This window comes from Scaptodrosophila lebanonensis, unplaced genomic scaffold (genome assembly GCF_003285725.1).
Source record: "Scaptodrosophila lebanonensis strain 11010-0011.00,11010-0021.00 unplaced genomic scaffold, SlebRS2 tig00000024-arrow-pilon, whole genome shotgun sequence".
NCBI classification, from domain to species: domain Eukaryota; kingdom Metazoa; phylum Arthropoda; class Insecta; order Diptera; family Drosophilidae; genus Scaptodrosophila; species Scaptodrosophila lebanonensis.
The window spans coordinates 2,754,146-2,776,793 of NW_022060538.1; the positions used below are offsets into that span (position 1 = coordinate 2,754,146).

General features: G+C 40.7%; 1 protein-coding gene across 2 annotated transcripts in view; it reads left to right on the forward strand.

Moving 5' to 3' along the window:
• The first annotated feature begins 1,775 nt into the window (after positions 1 to 1,775).
• The window catches only part of LOC115620935 (alpha-2 adrenergic receptor), a 56,561-nt gene continuing 35,688 nt past the window's right edge, over positions 1,776 to 22,648 (forward strand). For both annotated transcript variants that reach the window (XM_030514445.1, XM_030514446.1), the window contains exons 1-2: positions 1,776 to 1,966; positions 2,000 to 2,651. In XM_030514445.1, the coding sequence (XP_030370305.1) occupies positions 1,776 to 1,966; positions 2,000 to 2,651 (843 nt within the window). The remainder of the gene's footprint in view (positions 1,967 to 1,999; positions 2,652 to 22,648) is intronic.

The window sequence follows — 22,648 nt, forward strand, 5'->3', positions numbered from 1 at the left end:
AAAATGCTTTCGACCGACCATTATGTGTTTATCTTTATTCGATCTGGCAGGCAAAGTAACAATTCATTGTGTACGTGTTAATATATTAGAATTGGGCTATTAACTGCTTAAAAATCGGATATAGATTTGCCATTATTTCTATACTTGTATACTATACTACACATGTATAGCATGGGTGTCGCCATGAGTACGGAATTGGCAAGCAAAAAAAACATGTAGCATAAACATATCTGTGTGCGAATATGTTCGTATTTAAAGTCCGACTATGGACGCACTGCTGTCGGACAAACAAAGTCGAAATTGTTGAGCAATGTGGGTTAAAATAAAAACGTAAACAAAGGGCGGCAGCGCACACACATGAGCCCCAAACCCATAATAAACATTAAAGGAAAAGCAGCACACACACGCACATAGAAACTTTGGGGTAAGACGAAAATGTTGCCACGATGAAAAGGTACGGACGGCACTCACTCACACACATCATGTTGAAATATAAACGTGAAAAGTGCTCCAGCAAATGGGTTTAGGGCAGTGGGACAACCAAGCGCCAAACAAAACAAAGCACCTTGTGAAACGAAGTGGGAATGGAACGTCGTCGCGAGCAAATGTCCCGGACCCAACGGGAGCAAATTTCCCTTGTATGGTATTGGAGAGTGACGCCCAACAAACGACGACGGCGTCACCGACGAGGCAACGAAGCGTTTGCCGCATGCTGTGGAAAACGATTTTGGTAGCAAGTTGTGGCATGAACATTCGCACGCTTTTCAGTTAAGATGTGCATTTCCAGCGGTGCGAACGTGTCTCGGGCGCGTCAAAGGGCCACCACCTAGTAGAGAGAAGAATCCACTAAGCAGCCAAAAATAAATCGGCACTATGCCTACGCCTGATTAAGCGGGACTGGTGCTAATTGACATGCGTATTGTGCGCAAATATACGTAAAGTGTAAATAATGAAATAGAAATGTACAAAATGAATTAAAAATATATATGTATAGTGTATCAACTGCCGGCCGATCAGTGATCAGAGATTGAGGATTGTTTTGATTTATCACTGGCAAAATATTTGAAGGCATTTCGCTGGCTCGAACATTGGTTTCAATCGGAGTTAGGGGGGAACACAAAGCAAAACAAAACAAAACAAAACGTATTCATATTTATTCAAATTGTCGGCCAAGTGTAGAAGTAAAGGCGTGAAAATTCATTTTTCATTGCCAGATTCGGATAAATGCGCAATGTGAAGCAACGGCGCGTCGGTCGGAGATCGACGAATGACATGTGCGCGGCCACAAATGGAAATCAAACAAATGCAAAAACAAAACATAAAAAAAGCACACCAATTGCTTAAAGCACTTTTGTAAATATCGTATGTTAGGAATTTTTTCAATACATTAAATTCAATATTCAATTAAAATAGCGCGCGATTCTCAAGCAGCGGAAACGTGCCACACAAGTTTCGGTTCAAAACGGGTAACGCATTAAAAACCAAAACCAAAACTATGCTACACATTAGATAAATTATTAGATTTAATAAGGTGTTAAACGAAATTGAAGTGGTTTGCTTAAAATTGAAATCAGAAAAACGTATAAATATCCTCAAAATAAAATAATCGAGTGAGCGCACGGCAAGCCATAAAATTCCAATCCACACAAACAGAAACAACTTTCACGTTCACCACAAAAACAGCAAAAACAACAAGAACAACAAAAATTTGTGGGCGGCAGCATGGGACCAATTTAAGCATAGAACAGCAGCAGAGCCACCAAGGAAACAGAAACATGGACTACGCCAAGCTAGACGCAAAGCTCAATGGCAATATCAACACAGGCAACATCAGCACCGACGACTTCCTGGCCGTCTTCACAACGACCAGCAGTGCATCGCCCCCAACGGCCGTGGCATCCGCGACACCGGACAGCAATGCCACACTCAACCCGCCCCTGCTCACCGTCGACGGTCAATTCACGCTGTCCAATCTGCTGGATGTGCAGCAGCCGACGAGCAATCCAGCGGCGGCCTACATAAATGACACCTTCTATCTGTTGGGTGGCAACGGGAGCTTCTACAACAATAGTTTGCAGCTGGCGGGCAGCTACTACAATCAGACGGCGGCGAACATTAGCGGAGGCAGCGGTGGCAACATCACCGAGGTGCACTGGGACGGTCGCTATCCGAGCGGCTACACGCTCACTCACATAGTGATCGCCTCGATCATCGTCACAATACTGATGATCATTATTGTTGTTGGCAATATGCTGGTAATTATTGCAATTGCGACGGAGAAATCGCTGAAGAACATACAGAACTGGTTCATTGCCTCTCTGGCCGTGGCCGATTTCTTTCTGGGCCTCATCATTATGCCCTTCTCGCTGGCCAACGAGCTCATGGGCTACTGGATCTTTGGCAGCTGGTGGTGTGACATACACTCGGCCATGGACGTGCTGCTGTGCACGGCCTCGATCATGAATCTCTGTCTTATCTCGCTCGATCGCTACTGGAGCATCACCAAAGCGGTGGATTATCTCAAGTCACGCACGCCGGCACGTGCTGCTGTGATGATCACCGCCGTGTGGATTATGTCCGCGCTCATTTGCATTCCACCTCTGCTCGGCTGGAAAGTGAAGATGCCGGGCGGCCCGTTGCCAAAGTGTAAGGTAAGTGTCGGGTCCGTTAGCAAAATTGAACACAATTTAAATAAATTGGCTCTTGAGGCCATACACAGAATGATAAAAAAACAAATACTTAGTAGTATATCAATACCAATTAGTTAGTAGGTAGTACTACTTGTAAGTATGACATACTAATTATGTTTTACGCACAATTGAGTATTCGAATGAAATTTGTTTGGCATTTCTGTGCTGATACAATTTCGGACTTTATTAGTGTTATACAAATAATTGACATCGATTTTGTGTGACGTACACGACTTATACTTGTATAACCAAAAGGGGTTGTTAAAAAATGAAGTTGAATTAGAAATAAGAATACATGCAAAACACCCAATGTACGTATGCCCTTAAATTCAATAAAGACTTAATTGTAATGCTTCATAATTACAAATCACAAATTACTTTAAACATTTGCAGTATTATAAATCATGTACATATCCGTTGTAGATGTATTTGTTATGTCTTGTCAACTAACATTTTACATTTCTTCATTCACTAGCCTGTATTTATTTTTGGAACGATATTGTAAAGGATTTTAGGATCTTATTGAATTTTAAATTAGGTGGTCGGGGTGTACTCGTTTTGGATGTGTTGGATAGCAATAAGTGTAATTTACTGTTAGAAATAAAAAGGAACGAATTTGTGTTATTTGTGTGGATTGGCGATCCTTTAGTAAGTGTTCCATTGCTAGTGGAATATTGTATGAATATGTATTTCATTAATTGCGGTGGTATGTGTTTTTGTGCATAACTGAGTCGATTTAATTAATGTGTCCTAGATCTGTTGTTTTGATTACATATTTTAGCTAGATTTAACTTGTTGGTCTGCTATTTCGTAACTCTATTTAAATGATTATTGTTGTCAATGATACCAATAGTTTGAATTGATTATAATGATTCAGAACAGTTATATATTTTCATCAAATATTTTGAAATCTTTACTGCTTCCTGTAAATGACAATAAAATCAACAAAGTAGCTTGAAGAAAAATCTCCAGTTGAATTTTATTTTATAATGGGAAAATATCTAGTTTGTGGTTTTTAGGTGTTTGTTTGTTATTGTCATAAAGTGATGAAGATGTTGATTGAATGCTGAGTTTTGTTAACCGATATTTACTTTTTTTCAGGCTATAATGAATTATCTACTCTTTCGTCTCTTTTTATATTTCCGCGTTTATTCTTATAACTAAACCAGGCCATTTGTCGACATTTTTCCAAAAAAGTAGTCGCGAATTTTGCTTTTGGTACAATTTTCGAAGGGAGAGAGAGAGAGAGGTTCTGCAGTAAGCTAAAACAATCATCTGACTAAACAATTTGTTAAATTATTGGGACGAGAGAATTGCTAATTTAAGTTGTACACTTATATAAGAGTTTAATTAAATGTGTTGTTGTTTAGAAAACATTTTAAGGTCTTTAATTTACAAATTTTTTTGTAAGTATAACACATCATTGGTGTTGTATTCTGTTTAGTTTCCAAGTATTCTAGTTTTACCATTCAAATTATCCTGAAGTATATAAACAATTATTTAATATTCACCCGCATGACAGTTTTTATGTTAACAGTGCACTGGAAAACCTGTTTCATTTGATGCACTCCATGACTAGTATGCCAAAAGTTACAAACATTAAAATGTTCGGAAATGTACAAGCATTTTTGAAGACCTTAAGTTATTAAATAGCCAAATAAAACAAACACCCTGAGGGTTTAGCTTGCCCGATACATGAAAAAACAAGAACACTTTCAGAAATTGCTTCTACGAGTATCGTGGTAAATGGCTTTTGTTGACCCACAGTAGGTGCAATATGGTTATTAGCAATATCATTGAATATGATTTTTTTCTTTGTGTATGCGCAGTCACTTAAATATTTGCAAATAATGAAGCGCATAACTGAATTTAAATCAAGCGTCCTCTAATACTATATATCAGCGCATGCCGGCAACCGACGTAGAAATATGGCAAAAATATGCGTAATAGGGCCACGGTGGGGATGGAGTCTTGGAGTGTAAGAGTGTGAGATGCGGTTTCTCTATGCAAATTTCTTGTCTTAAGTTTCGTACACAATTGTCGGTTCGTTTCGGCTCGTTGAAGTATATTTGTTGGCTGTTGCTGCTGTTGTTGCTGCCGTTGCTGAGTCGGCCGCAATTCTTGAAAGCGAGGGTAAGTCACGCAGGGAATAAACGCCGATATATTTATGCATATGAGTGGTAACACTCATGGCCACATGGCTGTGTGTGTATGAGTGGCTAATTTTGGCCGCAATGAGAAACCTCACTCATACGAAAATACGTATCTGGCCACAAAAAAGTAGGCAATAACCCATAGAAATATTTCTTATCACACAAGGCAGTTAAGTTCGTTTGCCTGCTGGTGGCGCATCCTTGAATTAAGGCGCGTGCACATTTGAATTTTGATACACACACTGACACACACACACACACAACTTGTGTGTTTGTGTTGTCATTGTTGTGCCCTTTTCGTACCAAACTGGCTGGAAAATTCACTGGAGATTTTTTGGCAGCCATCACCATATTCTGTGGCCGCGTGCTGCCACAAACTGCCGCACGCTTGTTTTGCCACAGCAAACGAAGGCATCAGCCGCAACAACAAACGTAACATAAATATATATATGTATATATATACGTGTATGTAGCATTGCATCTGAGTTCGTTACCGTTTTGAAAATGTTGTACGTTCTACCACAAATTGAGTGTGTCCTTCAAGTCCAGTCCACATTGCAGCAGCAGTTGTGAGCGATTGAGCCACTCAAGCGTACAGGTCACCAAGAACCACAGACACACACTTAAATGCAAATGATGTACCGCCTGCTTGGACAACAGGCTTGCTTGATTACATATCGGAAACACAAAGGAAATGTGCACATAAAAGATGAGTGCGCTTGAGAGCTTCCAAATATTCGATAGGAAATACTTAGTATTTGTGTACTTCGTGTCGTGTCGTCTCAAAACGCTGCAAGCAATTCTACCAAAAATAATTGCAATTGAGTTCATTTCTATTACATAGCTTATAAGCTCTTTTCCAATTTTCGAATTCGGCTTCAATTCGAATTCTAATTCAACAAACAAAATTTATATTTATGAGAATTTTGTAATACCTCAATTCAAGTACAATCGGTGCTCTTCATACAACTGCCAGGATGAAGTCTATTCAAGTTGAAGGACAGTCTTTACAAATGTTGGGCTGATGCCTATTTAATATTCTATTAGTTAAACATGAATTAGTATCAAACAAGTACATAGTTATGTTTTTAATTACGAATTCAGATTAGAATAGTCTTTAATTTTGTGCGTAGTAGAAAATGAATCTCCGAACCACCAGGGCAATAAAAATCTACATGCTTAAATATTTTTGCTATTGTTGTGTGCTTATGATTAGGTGAGATCGTCCCTTAGATGATTTGAATGAGTACTAGTCTTCGTACTGGATATTAGCTGTCGAATCGTAATGCAGGGCAACAACTCTTTCATCATGCACACAAAATGAAGCACGAGCAGCAGGACGTCGGGTCCTCGGTTGGTAATAATTCAAATGAAAGCAAAAATATGCTGCCCTGGCTGCCGGCACGTAAAGTTAAGCCGCCGTTTTATTTATGGCAATCACTATAAACGCGCGAGTGTACAAAATGGAAAATGCAAATATCGCTTGCCTCCGGAATTTTGATTAATTTTTGTCTGCTTACCAAAGATAGCAAAAAGGCGCTCCAACCGTACTCGTAAATAAAACGTACAGCATGCGAGGAGCATAAAATATCTTAAAATGCTTTGCTTAAATTTAACACAGCATTCAAATTAACCTTGAGACAATTCATAAGGCTGGGCTCATTTGAGAACGGACGACATACGGCATAGAGGATCTGGTCGCTTTTTATTTTGCCTGGCCCGTGCCACCGTTGCACATTAATCAAGCCTAAGTGGCCAGGATAACGGCTAGTCGAGGCCAATTGTGGGACTAGTTTATAAAAAAAGGACAAACGAAAAAGTAGCCACATGTTTTACTTTCATGTTTAAGGTATGTTCATAAAGTCAGAATGAAATACACGTATGTATATACCTATAGTATATAAATTTAACATTTCACGAATTGATTAAGTATCTTAACATTTTTTGCTTACAATTTTAAATTCCGCTGGAAAAGCTAGTGTCGCAATATGTTCTGATCTGTCTTTGATTTTCAGAGTAAACAAAGCCACTTCATTTACAGGGTAAACGCCCCGTTTCGAACCCGCCAATTTGTAACTGAATGAAATGACACATATGACATACACACACAAACACACACGCACACACAGGCCGGCCAGTCAACATTTTAATTATGACACTATGTCGACATGTTCAAACTTGTTGTACACTGTCGGTGCCGTCACTCCTAATGGCTGCGCTGGGCTGTGCAGGGCAAAGGATGCGACTGGCACTGAACCGCAATACAAGCCACAACAGATGCATCAACCCGGTGCTGATTTGATACTTGCCCGTCCCTTTTAATTAATAAAACAAAATTTTGAAAAATAATGACAAAAGCGCGCCTATATGAATTCGTAAAATGTAAATTATTTTTTAGCGCACAGTGATCTCAAATCTGCAAATTTTTGGTAAAGCATCCTACATTTACATTGCATTACATTACATATAAATTAAATAACAACAATCGCGTTTTATTTAAATCATTAAACATTTTGCTATGCATTAAATAAAACAAGTCGGCACTAGAGCTGTAAACGTTTCAATTAAAAATCGATTTGATCGTTTTGTTTGTTAAGAGTTATAATTGAATTTGAGGTTTTGAAACTTGAATTGATATATAGTAACTGACCTATTGAGGAGAGGGAAGAAATTTAATGCCGATAGATATTCAACCTTTCTCTACTGCTCTCTAAATATCGTATATTTATGTTGTTTTGAAAGACGTAAGTCTGTTTAGTTCTTTAACTATAAAGTCGAAGGAGAAAAAAGTCTTTTAAGTATTTCATTTTTAATAATCATCAAAATTTTAAATCAGGCGTCCGATTAAATTTTAAAATAATTTTTGTCTTTTGCTATTTTACGAATGTAGTGATCTGACATGGAAGATTTCGAATTTTCCGCTGTGGGTCCAACAAAAAGAAGACTCTATAAAACGCTTTAAAACTATGGAAAAATATCAAATAACAGACAGATCAGTATACCAATCCTGTTTCTGGGTGTTCCAAAACAACACACCAACAACAATATACCCTCTATTTTTCATGAAAGTGTATAACAATTTAATTAAAGAAACACATACCCACTAGTCTCTCAGTCCAAATAAAACTGGTTATAATATCTTATAATAATGTCTTGTCGTTCTGAACCAGAATTTTATGTTGAAAGTACTTTTTCACTAAAATTCAAAAAATTAAAATATTTATCAATTAGTTGAACTAGTATATAGTAACGCCCTCACAAACATAGAGAGAGAGAGAGAGTAATGGAGGGGAATGTAGGCTGATGCAATAATTACTGACAGGCACATGTATTTCTTTCGTTCTAATAATTCTCCAATCCCACCTTGTTATAAATTTTGACTTCGTATGTACGCAGTGGCAGGCAGACACGCAACATGACAGCACAATGAAAAGAAAGATGAGTCGCAAGTTCTGTGCATGAGTACGTGCGTGAGTTTGTGCGTGAGTCGGGCCGTGAGCCGCCGAACTGTTTTAGGGCATTCTAATGGGTTGGTCTGCCGGCTACGACCTTTGGTTTGTGTGTGTGTGTGTGTGTGTGTGTATTGGGTAAATATTTTGGAAGGCGCATTTAATTGACAATGGCTGCCATCCCGGCTGGCTGTCTGGCAGGCCGCATAAAAGTTGTGAGCGCTGCCGGCGGTACAAAATGTTTTTGATTAATGAACACAGTGTGTACGCGTTGTTGGCACAGTCGCGTCGCGGCATTTGCCTAATGAGCTGTTCGTATGTGGGCTGAGTGGGAACGAGGCGGTTCTGTGGCGCCGTCTCAATTGACAGCAGTGAGTGGCAGAGTCGGTGCGTTGGAGCATATTGCTTTCATTTTCAGACGACAATTGCCGTAAATCAGCGACCATTGCAGTATAAGGACTAATGAGCTCAATGCGGCTGCTAAAGCAACAGATAAGATCCTTTGCTGGCCTTTGTCTTAATAACAAATGCAAACATGGTCAGTGCGCTCAGGGGTATTTTTTTATTTTTTTTAATTCTTGCTAACTACATAATGTAGTGCTTTATTCACTTGTATAGCCGACAGCAGCCTGAGACCATCTGAACCAACAAACTGAGGTTCTTAAGCATGTCCTTTGCGACTGGTGCTGCACAAAGGGTCGCTGCGGTCTTCTTCATCGTGATTGTTCCTACACAAGCACATACACACACATACACGTATACTACAAGGATCTTATTATTGTAATCCGTAAAGGGACAAACACTTTATTGAAATATTAATCGAGTTTTGTATGCCAGCGACCTGACCAACCAGCAACTTTAGCTTTCATAGCTATCTGCTAGTTTAGTTCAAAGCAAAATCGAAACGCAAGCCCGCATCGCAAGGCTGACAAAGACAAAATCTCTGGGGCATTTCTGGCTGACAGCAGACCCAAAATTCTAATCAACTTGTTGAGAACTGTTTGTGCTGAAAGCGCGTTGAGTGCGCATTTCAAAAGTGAAATGTGTCTGAAAGTTTCTGGCGGCAGTTCTCGTCCTCGCAGGTCCCAAAATAAACTGAGTTGCAAAGTGTGACAAAGACCATGTGTAATTTTATGAAGTGCCAAATACGCCCAAGCACACACATGCACATATGTATGTATACTATACTCGTGTGCAGCACACATACAGAAGCACAATAATGACTTAAGTCAGCCTTAAGTAGCTCATTAGCGTCAGCTTGGCCGGGCACTTTAAAAAAGTGAATTCGTTTTCAGTCGCTTGGCCAACTGCAGGAGCTTTAAGTTGACACTGAGCCGTCTGACTCTCTGTTTGCCAGCCTTTTAGAGCTTAAAGCCTGTTGGGCATGGCCTGACACTTTTGATATTTTCTCATTATTTTATACGATATGTGCCTGTTTGTGCCGATCTCATGAGTGGCTGTAATATTCGTTAGGTCTTCGTTACATTTCACACACTTGACTTGCTTTTGCCTCGAGTCCTAAGCGCAACTGTTGTTGTCATTGTTTCTGTACTTACACATACCGTTATATGTACGTGTGTGTGAGTGTGTGTGTGTGTGTGTGTGTGTGAGTGGCAGTTTGGAGCAGTGTGCGTGGCCTATGCCTTTTGCCTTCTTAAAGTACGTATTTTACATTTCGTGGCTTTTTCATGCAAAAGAAATGGCAACGCCTACAGAAAAGGTTCCACATCGGACTAATGGACTTAGGGAGCGAGCACGTGATTCTCTTTGTGTGTGTTTGTGTTTGAGCTTGTGTCTGTGTGTGTGCATGTGTATGTGTATGTGCATCCATTGCTGCTTGGCAGAAGGGAACAGGAGACGCGGCCCGGCCACAACTGGGCATGATTCAACATCATTTTCTTTTATTTTGTAGCCGGGCCAGCCATTAAGCGCTAGCAGCCTGCCACTCGTCGTCTTACAGCTTTTAAGATCATAATCAGGCACATTTATTGTGGTGCCGAACACTAACCGCCAGCACCGACATTTCAAGCTTGCCCTGCCGTTTCCCATTTTCCAACCGGGAGTAGATAATTTTTCGCCTTTGCTTTAACGACAATAAAGGCAGCCACGAAACGAAAATGAAATTGTCAGCAAAAAGTGGGCGCGTTATTACATCCTTGATTTGTTTATAACAGGAAATTATTAAAGAAAATATATACCAGCAGCAGAAAAAATAAAATAATATGTAATAAGAGCAGCGCAAACGCGCAGATTCAAATATCACGTATACGCCGCGTTGTCTTTTGCTGTCGTTTGTGCTGTGGGCGCAAATCGTTTGCTAATTTCCGCTGCACCCCAAGCCCCATCAGGGGAGCATCCTGGTATGAGTATTAAAGCTTTGGAGCTGCAAGGGCGCAGGGCAGGACAACATCTGGCGGCATCAACATTTTTTTTTATTTATTTTTTTTTTTTTTTTGACAGTTTCCGCCAACCCAACATCGCACATACCAGCACTGTTTGTATGTACGTTCCCATACATACAGTTCATACATACTCGTAATAGGCATATTGTTGGCATTTTTAACGTTTTATGCGTGGCATAGGCAAATATTGACATTTCAGCTTATGGCTAACACACCCCGGCGGCCCTGCCATTTCTTTTTTTCTCCCTTACAATGGCAACCCACCCCTCATGGTTAAATTAAATTACTGAGCAATTCTTTCCGGCTGCTTTTGCCCGTTATTGCGTTCAAGAGTGCCGCACGTACGTACATTTGTGTAGAATTTGTGGTCTGCCCTCTCCATACAATTTGTGGGGCTCAGCTTCAGCTTCAGCCTCAGCCACAGCCCCAAAGCCTCGGCTGGCATTTGTCATGCTCGAAACTTAAACTTTGCGCAACTTGAACTTCATTTTAGCAGCCAGTCGCACATACCGTGTCCCCATCGACCTTCTCTCCTCTCCTCTCCACTCCTCGTCGCTACCAAATTACCGCCTAACTCACTTTCCGTGCCTTTCGTGCATACACATCACCAATGGCTTCTTTCCATTCGTGTGTGTGTCGCATTTTTATAACTTTTCAAGCTGCTTGGCGTCGATTTGATTAAAATAAAGCAAAGTTTCCAAGCTCGGATTAGTGTCAGGCATTGATGGGCGCGGGAAATGGTTTGGTCTTGACAGCAGTCTTAACCGATCTTTACATGAAATTAATAAATGGAAACTGAGGTGCTTTTACAAAAGTTTGCAAAAGGTTCGACTTCATAAGTAGTAAGTAATTGGTGGAAAAGGTGGTTGGATAAAGGAGTCGATACATTTGTTCAGAAAGATACTAAAAGAAAGAAAAATCTCCCACCAGACCACCAGTTTCTTCGATTTGCTTGGCAGCTCCATACGTGATGGTTAATTGTCTAACCCCGTTAGCAATGCCACCGCTGATACAGTTTTCTGTGTTAGATTCCTATTTTCCTTAAATCGTTGCTGAGAAGGAGGGTTTTGGAGATATTTCTACCAGCAGTCGACTTCCTCTTTTTGAAAGCTTTTCCGCGGCCCAAACCCTAGCTATTGGCAGACCATCGGCCTAGTGGTGGGCAAATACTTTTTAGGATCTGCTATGCACCCAACTGAACGATTTCACAAAACCCTTTTGCCCATTAGGTATAAAATTTTCCGCAAGAACTCTCCATTTTATTTAAAATAAATTGAGAAGTTCACTGAATGAACAGCGTGAGAAAAAATTTGGGAAAACAGTAATAAGTTTTAAGTTTTCTTTAAAGAATTTGCATTGCGCAATTGGAGGCTGTCTGAAAAGTTTTTTATTGCATTCCATAAATGGCTGCAGCTCAGAGCCCTCATGCGCCCCCTTCTTAAAGAACAAACAAGTCTACGAACTAAGTGGGAGGATGTGAGCGAATGTGTGTATGTGTGCCGTAATTCATATTCTTTTTGTTTTTCTTTGCTTATCACACAAAGTACTTAACTCACAAAGTTTATTACTGATACCAGAAGACTGTGCTCAAACAGATACACAGATATACAAACACACATACATATGTACGTAAATATATACAAACACACATTTACACATACATTCACATATATGGATGTATTATTTATTTTATTTTCTTGTTTTGTAAAAATATTTTCTTATATATTCTTTGACTCTACTAAAGCTGCGTGTGAAAAGTGCCTGCAAATTTCGCACGCATATTAACTTTCAGTGCCAAAGTAACGTAATCAAGCTTATGCCGCTGCCGGCAGCACCAAAACCAACAACACGTAACCATGCCAATATACAGACTGCAGCAGGCCAATGAAAGTTGAAACAGATTTGAAATTTATGTGCGAGCTCAAATTTCACTTTGGCCCGCCAAAAGTCGGGCCAAGTAAATTAAAGTTAGCAAACAATTTCGAGATACGAGATGAAAACAAGAGAGAGAAAAAAACAGAATGAAAAATACGAAACTCTTTAGCGATTGTCTTTAAAGCGGCCATGCGCTGTTTATTGAATTAAAATCAGGCCCAAAGTTTTTGTTTCTGCCAAGTGCTGACAATGCTGTACTCCAACAATGACCCTCCAGGCCCAATTAGATGATGACAACAGCGCCGGAAGGACGACCGACTACGCGACGCACTGCAAAGTTAATTTATTGTAAATTCTTAAAACGAAATGCGTAAATTTGTGTTTCTACGCACTCGGCCAACCACAGCAGGCATTCACGGTCCTGACCAAGTTACCCAAACTACTCATACAAACAAACGACAGTTTTTCGTAGCGCTGTTGTCTTTCTTAATGTTGTTTCTGTTGCTGCTATGGCTGCTACGGATGGAGAAAGTCAAATGGCGCCTAATTGGCAAAACAAGCGGAAAATCGCAAATTAAAACGAAATCGCACGTTCGAGTCCAAAAACCAAGACCAATAGCAAGTCCAAGTCCAAAGTTAAGCCGCCCGTCCGCTTTGCCCAGAATCTACTTAGTATAGTATACTTCGAGCCAGCAAGTCTCCCACATTCTCTCTCCCAATCTCCATCCATATCAACCGTCTGCTGGTTGCCATACTCGTCTAACTGTAAAGTAGTACAGAAACAGCGCCAGCAGTCACGACAAATAAAACAAATTGCGTATACGCCCCAGCGGCAAGTTGGTCGCATGGAATTTGCTCTCCTTCTGCTTCCCTTATTCCGCGCCCGTGATCTTCAATGGTAGCCAGCATTTTATTAAATAAAATGAAATGAAATGCTTTCTGCCGCGCATTTCACTTATAATCAAGTGACGATGAGGCAGAGGCGCCAGTATGTTTTTTTTTAGGGTACTGCCCTCAATTTTCATGGGGCGACCACAAACCGACTGACTGCTTTTTGTTTAGCTTTACTGAAATGTATTTCAATTGCTCACAGCTCACGCACATATGCACACACACACACGCACACACACACACAGGACACAGCAAATTGAACAAATGGCGCGGCTTAAATTTCGATATGCCCATAACTCTTCAACAAAAAATGCCAAATTTTTGACATTTACGACAACATTTGCGCATATTAACACCATAAATTAACCCTATGTGTACATACACGTGACACATAATCGGCATTGTTGTATCCGCTGTAGTCATAACAATGTCGAAACTTAAATATTGACAGCAGCACCGAAGCCGATTTAAGTGCTTTTGCCACCGTGCGTTCCTTTTACGGGCATAGCAGACATAATTTTGTGATATTTTTCTCGTTGAATCGTTCCTTGTATCAAAGTCATTGATTTTCATTGGCCCTCGTGCTCCTTTTGCTTTGCTTCGGTTCACTTTAACCTGAATCGGTACGAATCGGCCCAGACCAGCTCGGCTTTATGTGAAAATTGCGCGCAGTAAATAAAAATAAATGAGTATGAAAATTTTTACTCCTATCAGCAATATTTTATTTTTGTGGGCTGAAGCGGCGAGGCCTACAACTGGGCGCACATGCCAGTCAACTCGTTCGCCAGTCTGTTGTCGTCCTACCACCCTGGTGTCCTATGTGGCCTCTCTGTAATAATCGTAATGAATGGCTTATCACGCCAGCTGCCGTTGTCACCGATTTGCCGCCGCATACTTTGGCATTGCTCCTTGGCTTTGACGCCTTTGTTATTGGATAAGCAAGAAAGGGGTGTGACGTATGTGAAGGATGTTACCTAGAGATGGGAATGCTTCAATTTCGCATTCACGCAGCTCAGGATAACTTTCAAAATGCTTTCATTTTTCTATTTATGAATAAAGGCGTTTAGAGTAAAGCGTAAAAAAATACAATTACAAGTATTTCTAATAACAAATCTTACTCCTTATTGGTCGGGAAGATATTTATAAACTTATACATACGACATCAAATGGATGAAATAAACAACTATGAACTGTAATGTTAGCTACGGTCCCAACTTAGTTATCATATGTAGTGAAGATGTGAAGATTGAAGTTGCATTTGAGATAAAACAAGAAAGGAATGCTAAAGTCGAGCAGGCTCAACTCTTAAATACCCTGTACCACCCCACAAAAAAGTAATTAAATTAATTAATTAATTAAATTTAATTAATTAACTAAATTAATTTAATTAATTAACTAAATTAAATATAAAATATTCCATGCATGCATACATACATTTACATTTACATCAGAATCGTGCCTTATGCGTGTTTGTGTATTTGTACATATGTATGTATGTGTGCATTGGGCCTGGTTATATGGCTATAACTTTCTTTCCGATCATTCTATCATAATGAGACTTGGTATACGGTTATATAATAACTAACCTAATGTGACTACCAAATTTTAGTTCAAAATTCCAAGAATTACGGGAGTTATAGAAAATCGCTAATAGGGGGGGAGTGGGGGGGTGGATCAGAAAAAATGAACAAACTCGTCCTTTCTCGGTCTCAGGAGAATCTGTATACCAAGTTTGGTTATTCTAGCTCTTATACTTTCGGAGATCCTTGCGTTCATACAGACAGACAGACGGACAGTCAGACGGACAGACGGACAGACAGACGGACAGACGGACATGGCTATATCGACTCGGCTTGTCATGCTGATCAAGAATATATATACTTTGTGGGGTCTACCAAGCCTCCTTCTGTGTGTTCCATGTGCACTCGCACAAAACTAATATACCCTTGTACCCTTTTGGGTACAGGGTATAAAAATACGCCAATATCTTGTAGTTTCGGTATAATTTTCAATAAATATAGTGAATAATACAAATCCAAGGTGGACATTATTAGGTTAAGAAATCTTCGACTCGGCAGTAAACTGCATTGCACTATAAAGAGGAGCAGGACTATATCGGAGCCTGTTCACGGGAACGGGAGTCGTGAGATAACACTTCGATTCACGAGCTCCAGCCTATTGACAACGTCATGTGTGAGATGTGTGTGTGTTTATGCGAACTGCTATGAAAGTGAAAGTAGTCCCAAGAAATCACAGGAAATGGTTAATAAACGAAAGAGTTATGCAGTTGGTGGCTGGGAGCCTGGCGGCGTCGGTAATGGCAAGAGCTGGCGGAGCTGGCGGAGCTGGCGGAGCTGGCGGCATGCACGGTTCGACAATAAAATAAAATTTAGCAATTCAATTTAATGCGTTATTTGTCGTAAACTGTGCCGTGCCAGGCATATTGATTCACCAGCTCACCAGATAATTGAGCAGCACGATGAGACATACTCGTACACATGAGGCGGCGCCTCATGATGATTTACGGCAGCCGAATTAAATTGAAATTGCGCCTGCCAGAGTTCGACCGTTGTCGTCGTCGGCGGCCTCATCGTCATTGTCGGCGGTCATTAGACGGAGCCTTTAAAGCCAAACACTTTTACAGCCAGTCCTTGTCGGCACTTTGTCGCATAAACAACACTTAAAATTGGCGGGACAAACAAAACAAAATGTAAAATAAAGTAAAAAGTATGTGTATGGCATTTCAAGGCGCTGCCAGCATAGCGCATAATCCATCTTAAATAAAATTCCGAGTGAACAAGCACACGATATGGCGAAGGCAGGGAAAAACAGCATTATCCTTTGTTGTAACTGCCGTTTGCCTTTTTGCCCACCGAACCTACCGTTCGCCTTCGCATTGCGCAAACACACTTAAAACATGAGCACGAAAAACATTTACATAAAATCGTCTTAAAGTATTTTCCGCCTCATCGTCAGCATTGCCATTACTGTTCTTGTTGTTGCTGTTGTTGTTGTTGTTTTTGGTGCTGCTGCTGCTGCTGCTGCTGTTGCTGTTGGTTCTATTGTCGTCACAAGAAACGACGAAGACAAGTGAAGACCGACAATGCCGCGGGCCGCCAAAGCGCTTCCAACAAAAAGCGCCTCACGATTAGCGCGCCCGTAGGCGAAATAAATTACACAAAGTGTCCTAGAGCCCGTTTGCGGGCGCGGTAATGGCAACTAGCGGGCAATTTTATGAGACTCGGTGTGCGGGAAAGCGACAGAGAAAAGTGCGTGAAAAGGAGGCGGTGTGCCGCCAAATCGCAAGGGCGTGGCCACCGAACTGTGAGCTAGCTGATGCAACTAACTAGGATTTACAGAGCTGCGAGAAAGCACAAATATGGGTACTCATACTGTACATACTTGTGCTCTTACGTATATTACAAGTATATTTCAATTAAAGAAAATTTTGTCTTCATTTTTATCTTCATTTTTCCATAATTTAAGTCATTCATTTTCATTAATTAATTGCTGTTTTGTTGTTGTTGTTTTCCTTACCTTAATTTTCGATGCAGCTTGAAAAAGGTTTCTACAGCTCAAAGATTTGAAAGGCTTTTAATGGAGTACACGTAGAGAGTATATTAATTTAAGGCGAATGAGTGCAATTTGTATGGTGTTTTTGAAAGCCGGAATAAGACAGTTCCAAGAACTGTTCTATGTAAGCTAACAACGGAAGGTTAAAATGAAGAAGTCTAAAGGTCCATGTATTAGATTTAAGCTTGTCGATAGGTTGGAGCGTTAAGTCAATGTTTGAAGGGAAGCTTCTTAACTAAAGAAATTATCTAGAAAAATGCAGGCATTTATTCTGATCAATGAAAGTCCATAAAATACGAGTATATGTAACAGCAACAAAAAGGCTAACGTGGGTTGGTAACATAATAAAATGAAATAAGCCATCCTTAAAGAATAAAACTTAATCAAAACTTTTTATTTGACCTCTTCACCGAAAAGTGCATTGCTAGTGCACCAAATTTGTGTAAACTTTATGCGCCAGCTAATTGAATTACATATGGAAATGTTGTGCGTGAATAAATTTCATTTTGCCGTCTTAATTTTCTAGCACACATGTGTGTGTGTGTGTGTTTGTGTAAAACTTTCGAATTAACTTGCTAGATACAACATGACACACAATTGTTGGGACGATGGCCGTATCTACTACACAAGAGAAATCACAAAGTTTAAAATTAAATGAGAGCACACACACACAATACCGCTCTATCTCATACATAGTCCCCCTTACAGACAGGCCGAGTCAATGGGCATTGGGAAATGGGAAATGGAGAGTGGGGACTGGGGACTGGGACCTTATCAGGGGTGCCGGGGGTGCGCATTGTATACTCAGGGGTGCTTATAAACTTTATTATCTGCTGCCCCTTTTGGCAGTGTCAAACTGACTAGCAGCCGCAATAGAATTCTCCAAATGGGGACGCACACGCAAAACAACTTCCGTTCTTCTTGTTTTTCTGTTTAGCGCATTATTTTTAGCAGAAAAGCGAACAACAACAATTTTATGAAGCACACCCGTCCATGCATACGTAGTATATATGAGCGGCGTGCGTTTCAACTTTAAATTGTGTAAGCTGGTGCAAAACATAAATCCCGACGACGCCCAGACAGCCAAATGGACAGATGCTATATGGGTGGGATTTATCTTACCCGCCAATTCCCCCTCCCTTATACACTCTCCTGCCGCTAATTATTCAAAACTTTTGCTGTTTTCCTTTTCGTCTACACTTTTTTATTGTCGCGTCCGCGTCCGCATGTTGAATGCAAAAGGTCGCTCCCATGGGTCAATTTTAATTACGCTCATTTGGAGCCTTTTAATGCAAATGGAAAACAAAAATTTTAAATTAAAAAACAACAAGGCCGCGGATGAGGCAGAAAGCGCGTGAAAAATTTGACAACGCCAACGGAGTGAAAATTGCTGCGTCATAATTGAGACCGTTGTTCTCGAGCCCCAGCAGTGAGGCACGAGCCATGCTCTTCGCTCTTTTGTGCATAATTAAAAATACATTGACATTTTATGGCTCATCGTGTTCCTTGGATTTTTCTTTCATTGTTCATGTGGCTGTTGCTGTTGTTGTTCTTGTTGTTGTTGTTGTTGTTGTTATTGATGTCTTAGCCCAGGCCCCCGCCCACACTTAGAACGCGCCTCGAAGTCATTTCGAAATTCCATTGGCATTTTTGCCAGCGATCTATCGGTGAGCCCTTTAACGCCTTGCCCACGTCCGCGCTTTATTTCCATTTTGTGTGCTGCATACTTTGCGGCGTGCTAAGCTGGAAATGCCGCGGCAGCCGTTAGCATGGAGCCTGCATACTTAACAATTCATTTGCGAAATTCCATTTTATTTTCGCATGCCAAAACGGCGTGCCCGTTTGGGCCAGCCCGATACCTGCACTCTCTGACACTTCCACACGCACATCCACACTCATACGCACGCACGCACGCACACTCAGCACTCTTCATAATCATCAATCATCATAATTCAAGCAGTGCGCTCGCACACACTGCAGGTTAGCTGCTTTCTGCTCATTTTATAAATGGAACGCATTTTACAGTTCACTTTAATGTTGTCATAAAAGAGAGAGGCAGCTTGCCAGTGCTTTTCATTAGCACGCCGTTACTCCAGTGGCAGACGGAGACGAAGGCGAAACCAAAGATAAAGACGAATCGCAGACGCCCGCCCGACCCTCGCTACAAGTCAACACTGTGAGTTGAACCCCCTTCCGGCCTCTTGGTCTCATTTGGTTTTCAAATGTCTGCCTATTATGTTGCTCTCTCTCTCTCTCTCTCTCTCTCTCTCTCTCTCCGCTGCTGCTGCCGGCGTCATCACTTTATTAAAAGATTGTTCCTTTTGTTAGGTATTCATTGTTGCCAGGCTTTCTGGCGCTTATAATGCCTGACTGTTGTTTTTGGCCCTTCCATGCTCCGGAAACAGCACACTCGCCGGGCTTTGATGATGACTTCCTGCTACAGCTACAACAACAAGTTGCAACTTCGTTACAACTGCAATTGATTGTTGGGGCCGCCGAAAATAGTTTCCAATTCCAGAACCGAAATTTACGTGTACCATAAGTTGGCGGCGAAAGCTCCACTAATCGCCAAAACTTTGCGCGATAAGTCCATTTCATCTTTAAGCTTTAGAGTAGTCCTTTAGGGAAATAATTACTGTTGGCAAGCCTTTTTCGGCGAATTTTCCGTCTGAATAACTGTGTTGTATTGTATTGTAGTTGTTGCTGTGATTTTCTTGTTATCGACATTTTTTGCAGTTGACTTTATGAAACAGCTTAGGGGCCTTTTACAAATTTCTACAATTCTACCAAAAGGAAGCATATGCCTGTTATCGAATGTTACGGCACTTATTGTCAGACCCAAAGTCCAGTTAAAAGAAACTACGAATGAGTTATTGTTAACAAAACCGAAACACAAAGAATACCTTATGTGGCACTATTTAGGTGTTTAATGCTAAGCGATTTTTTTCGAAAAAATAAAGATAACAAAAACATTCCCCTTCTCCTTAGACGTTATGCAAGCGAATGTCTTGTGCTGCTGGAGCAGTGTTGCATATTAGTTGCTTCATTTAGACAAGATTTCGAACAGCAACAACTTTAGAAAACCCCACTTGAACTCTTCAAACAAGCTTCAGCTAATTGGCGTCCTCACATGCAGAGCAGCTGCTTCCAAAAAAAACAAATCAAGAACAGGCTTATGCTCTTGGAGGCACGCATGCTCAGCAATGACTATATATATACAAAATTATGAAGGAGAAGATGTCCACACTCGCACGCATGCTACTGTTGAGACCAAGGAGAAGTGACCATTAGGCGATAATAATTCCTGTGCCGGTTACACAAAAACCACACCGTAGTTAGGCATGGAAATGAAAAAGTATAAGTGCTCCGTCTCATGCCAAAGCTTTCTGCGTGAGAGCAGGACATTCGCAGTGCAAATAAACTCAGCAAGATGGCACACGCCACAGAGCAGACAATTTCCTGCACACTTGTATAAAGCTAGCAAGACACTGGCACAGACACAGACATTGTGCAAAGCACTGACAGTACACAATAATATACACAGACAATATACAATTGAAATGGCTGATTGTTTTTGGTATTTCAAGTCACAAAAACTAATGTTTTAATTTTGCTAATTTGAACCGAGCTATTAAAAAGGATACAAATATAATATATGGGTACTATTTACTCATACCTCGTGTACAGAGAGTCGTAGATAGGTAAATAAACAGCCACGGAGAAAAGCCAATGTCGTCGCAGTCATTACAGTGTGCACCAAAGGCACGCAGCCCCGCCTTGTTGCACACTCTTTCCACAAACAAAAGGCAAATCATTTGTCCGCCTGCCTGTCTGTCTGTCTGTCTGTCTATCTGTCCATGTGTCTGTCTATATGTCTATCTGTCTGCCTAGCGCTTTCTGTATGTCCTTGATTTTTTCTACTAGCTATTATTGTTGTAGCTGCTGTTCTTGTGTTTGTCGCTGGTTGCCTGCGTTGTCATGCTTGTGGTTACACTTTGCGTGCTGCGCATTGGTCGCCCCCTTACCCCGATCCGGTCCACCAGTCCCCGTCCTTGCTCGCTTTTGCCAGCCTGCCTGCCACTCGTTTTTCTGCCTCCTGCCTTGCCGCGCTGCGGTTGCTCGCGCCTCTGCCAACGGCGCGTCGTTGGGTCTGTATGCGTGGCTCTATTGTACTAATGGGCAACACTATCGTATTTTAACAGCTTTTATTTACACAGACACCCACACACCCATGCAGCCACTTGCCTACACAGGCAGACACACGCATGTGGGGAGCATGCTTGTAAAAGATTTGTGTTTGTTTATTTATTTCGCTTGGTACAGCAAAGCTAAATAAGAAAATAAAAGTAGCGCAAGCATTATTTCACTTGTTTATCATCATACTCGTAGTTGTTGCTGTTATTGTCATACATAGTTGATGTGTTCTTGTTGTTGTTGTTGTTATTGTTGTCGCCGCCTGCCTCCTTTTGTGTATTGCATATGTCAGTTTGCCCATTTTAATCGTTCAGTTGTTGTTGTTGAGGCATTTTATTTGCTTCTGGGATTTGCGCAGAGCTCAGTGCGACAATGACAACAGCAGAGTGAAGCAGCAGCTGCTACTCTAGTCGCTATCCTTTTAAGCAGCAAAGTGGGTCGCACTGCCTTTAAAAGGAGATTGAAGCGATGCAGTGCCAGAAACTTGCGCCAGATTAGAGTTTCGCTTTCTTTTTCTCTCTCTCTCTCTCTCTCTCTCTCTCTCTCCAGCACGCAACGTGACAGCCATAACGAGCTCCGCTCACATATTCGCACAAGCCATCAACATGATTGGCATTTCCAAGCGTCGGTGTTTCCTTGCAAGTTCTTCCAGCCCCCTCACACGTCTCTGCGATGACGCTGTCCTTTGTTAATACATCCTTTTTTCAACGCAAACGCATTTCTGATAAAAATGCCAGAATGACAGGTTTTATAATTGGCGATAAAATGCCATTAACGGGAAACATTGTCAGCGTCATCGACTGGCAACTCACGTGTTTGTGTGATGCGCCTGGCGAAACGCTTTCTGTGGGGAAGCCCTTTACGGATACTTTATTAATACTCTACGGGTTTCTTTCAAAGCCAACTTTGTCAATACGAGTATTATCCACAATTATTGGCACATTCTTAACATTTCTGCTTTTAATTGTCGTTGTTACAAGCATGGATGTTTCCACAATTATTCGCAGTGGTGTCGATAGCAAAGTCTGCTTAAGGGGAAGAGTGGAAGCTACCAATATAGTTATACAGACGTCCTGCTCCATCTGATTTGTAATGATGTTTTTTGTTCTTGTTAGGTTTCATTATGATAGCCAACTAAATACTTCAAAAATATTTATCACCAAGTCCACGAAAAGGCATTTAATTTAAATCACATCATTAAATCATATAAATACCACATAGTATTTATTATTTGCTTTTGTATAGATGTCAAAGATATATGAGACTAATTCAAAACAAATAAAAAATACATACAATAAAAGAACTAAGGCAAAACGGTAATCAATTATTTATAATTTTTACAAGGTACAACAAAAAAACTTTTTGAAATAACAAAAAATCAAGCAATTTAATATTAAACTAATGCTCATTATTATAAAATG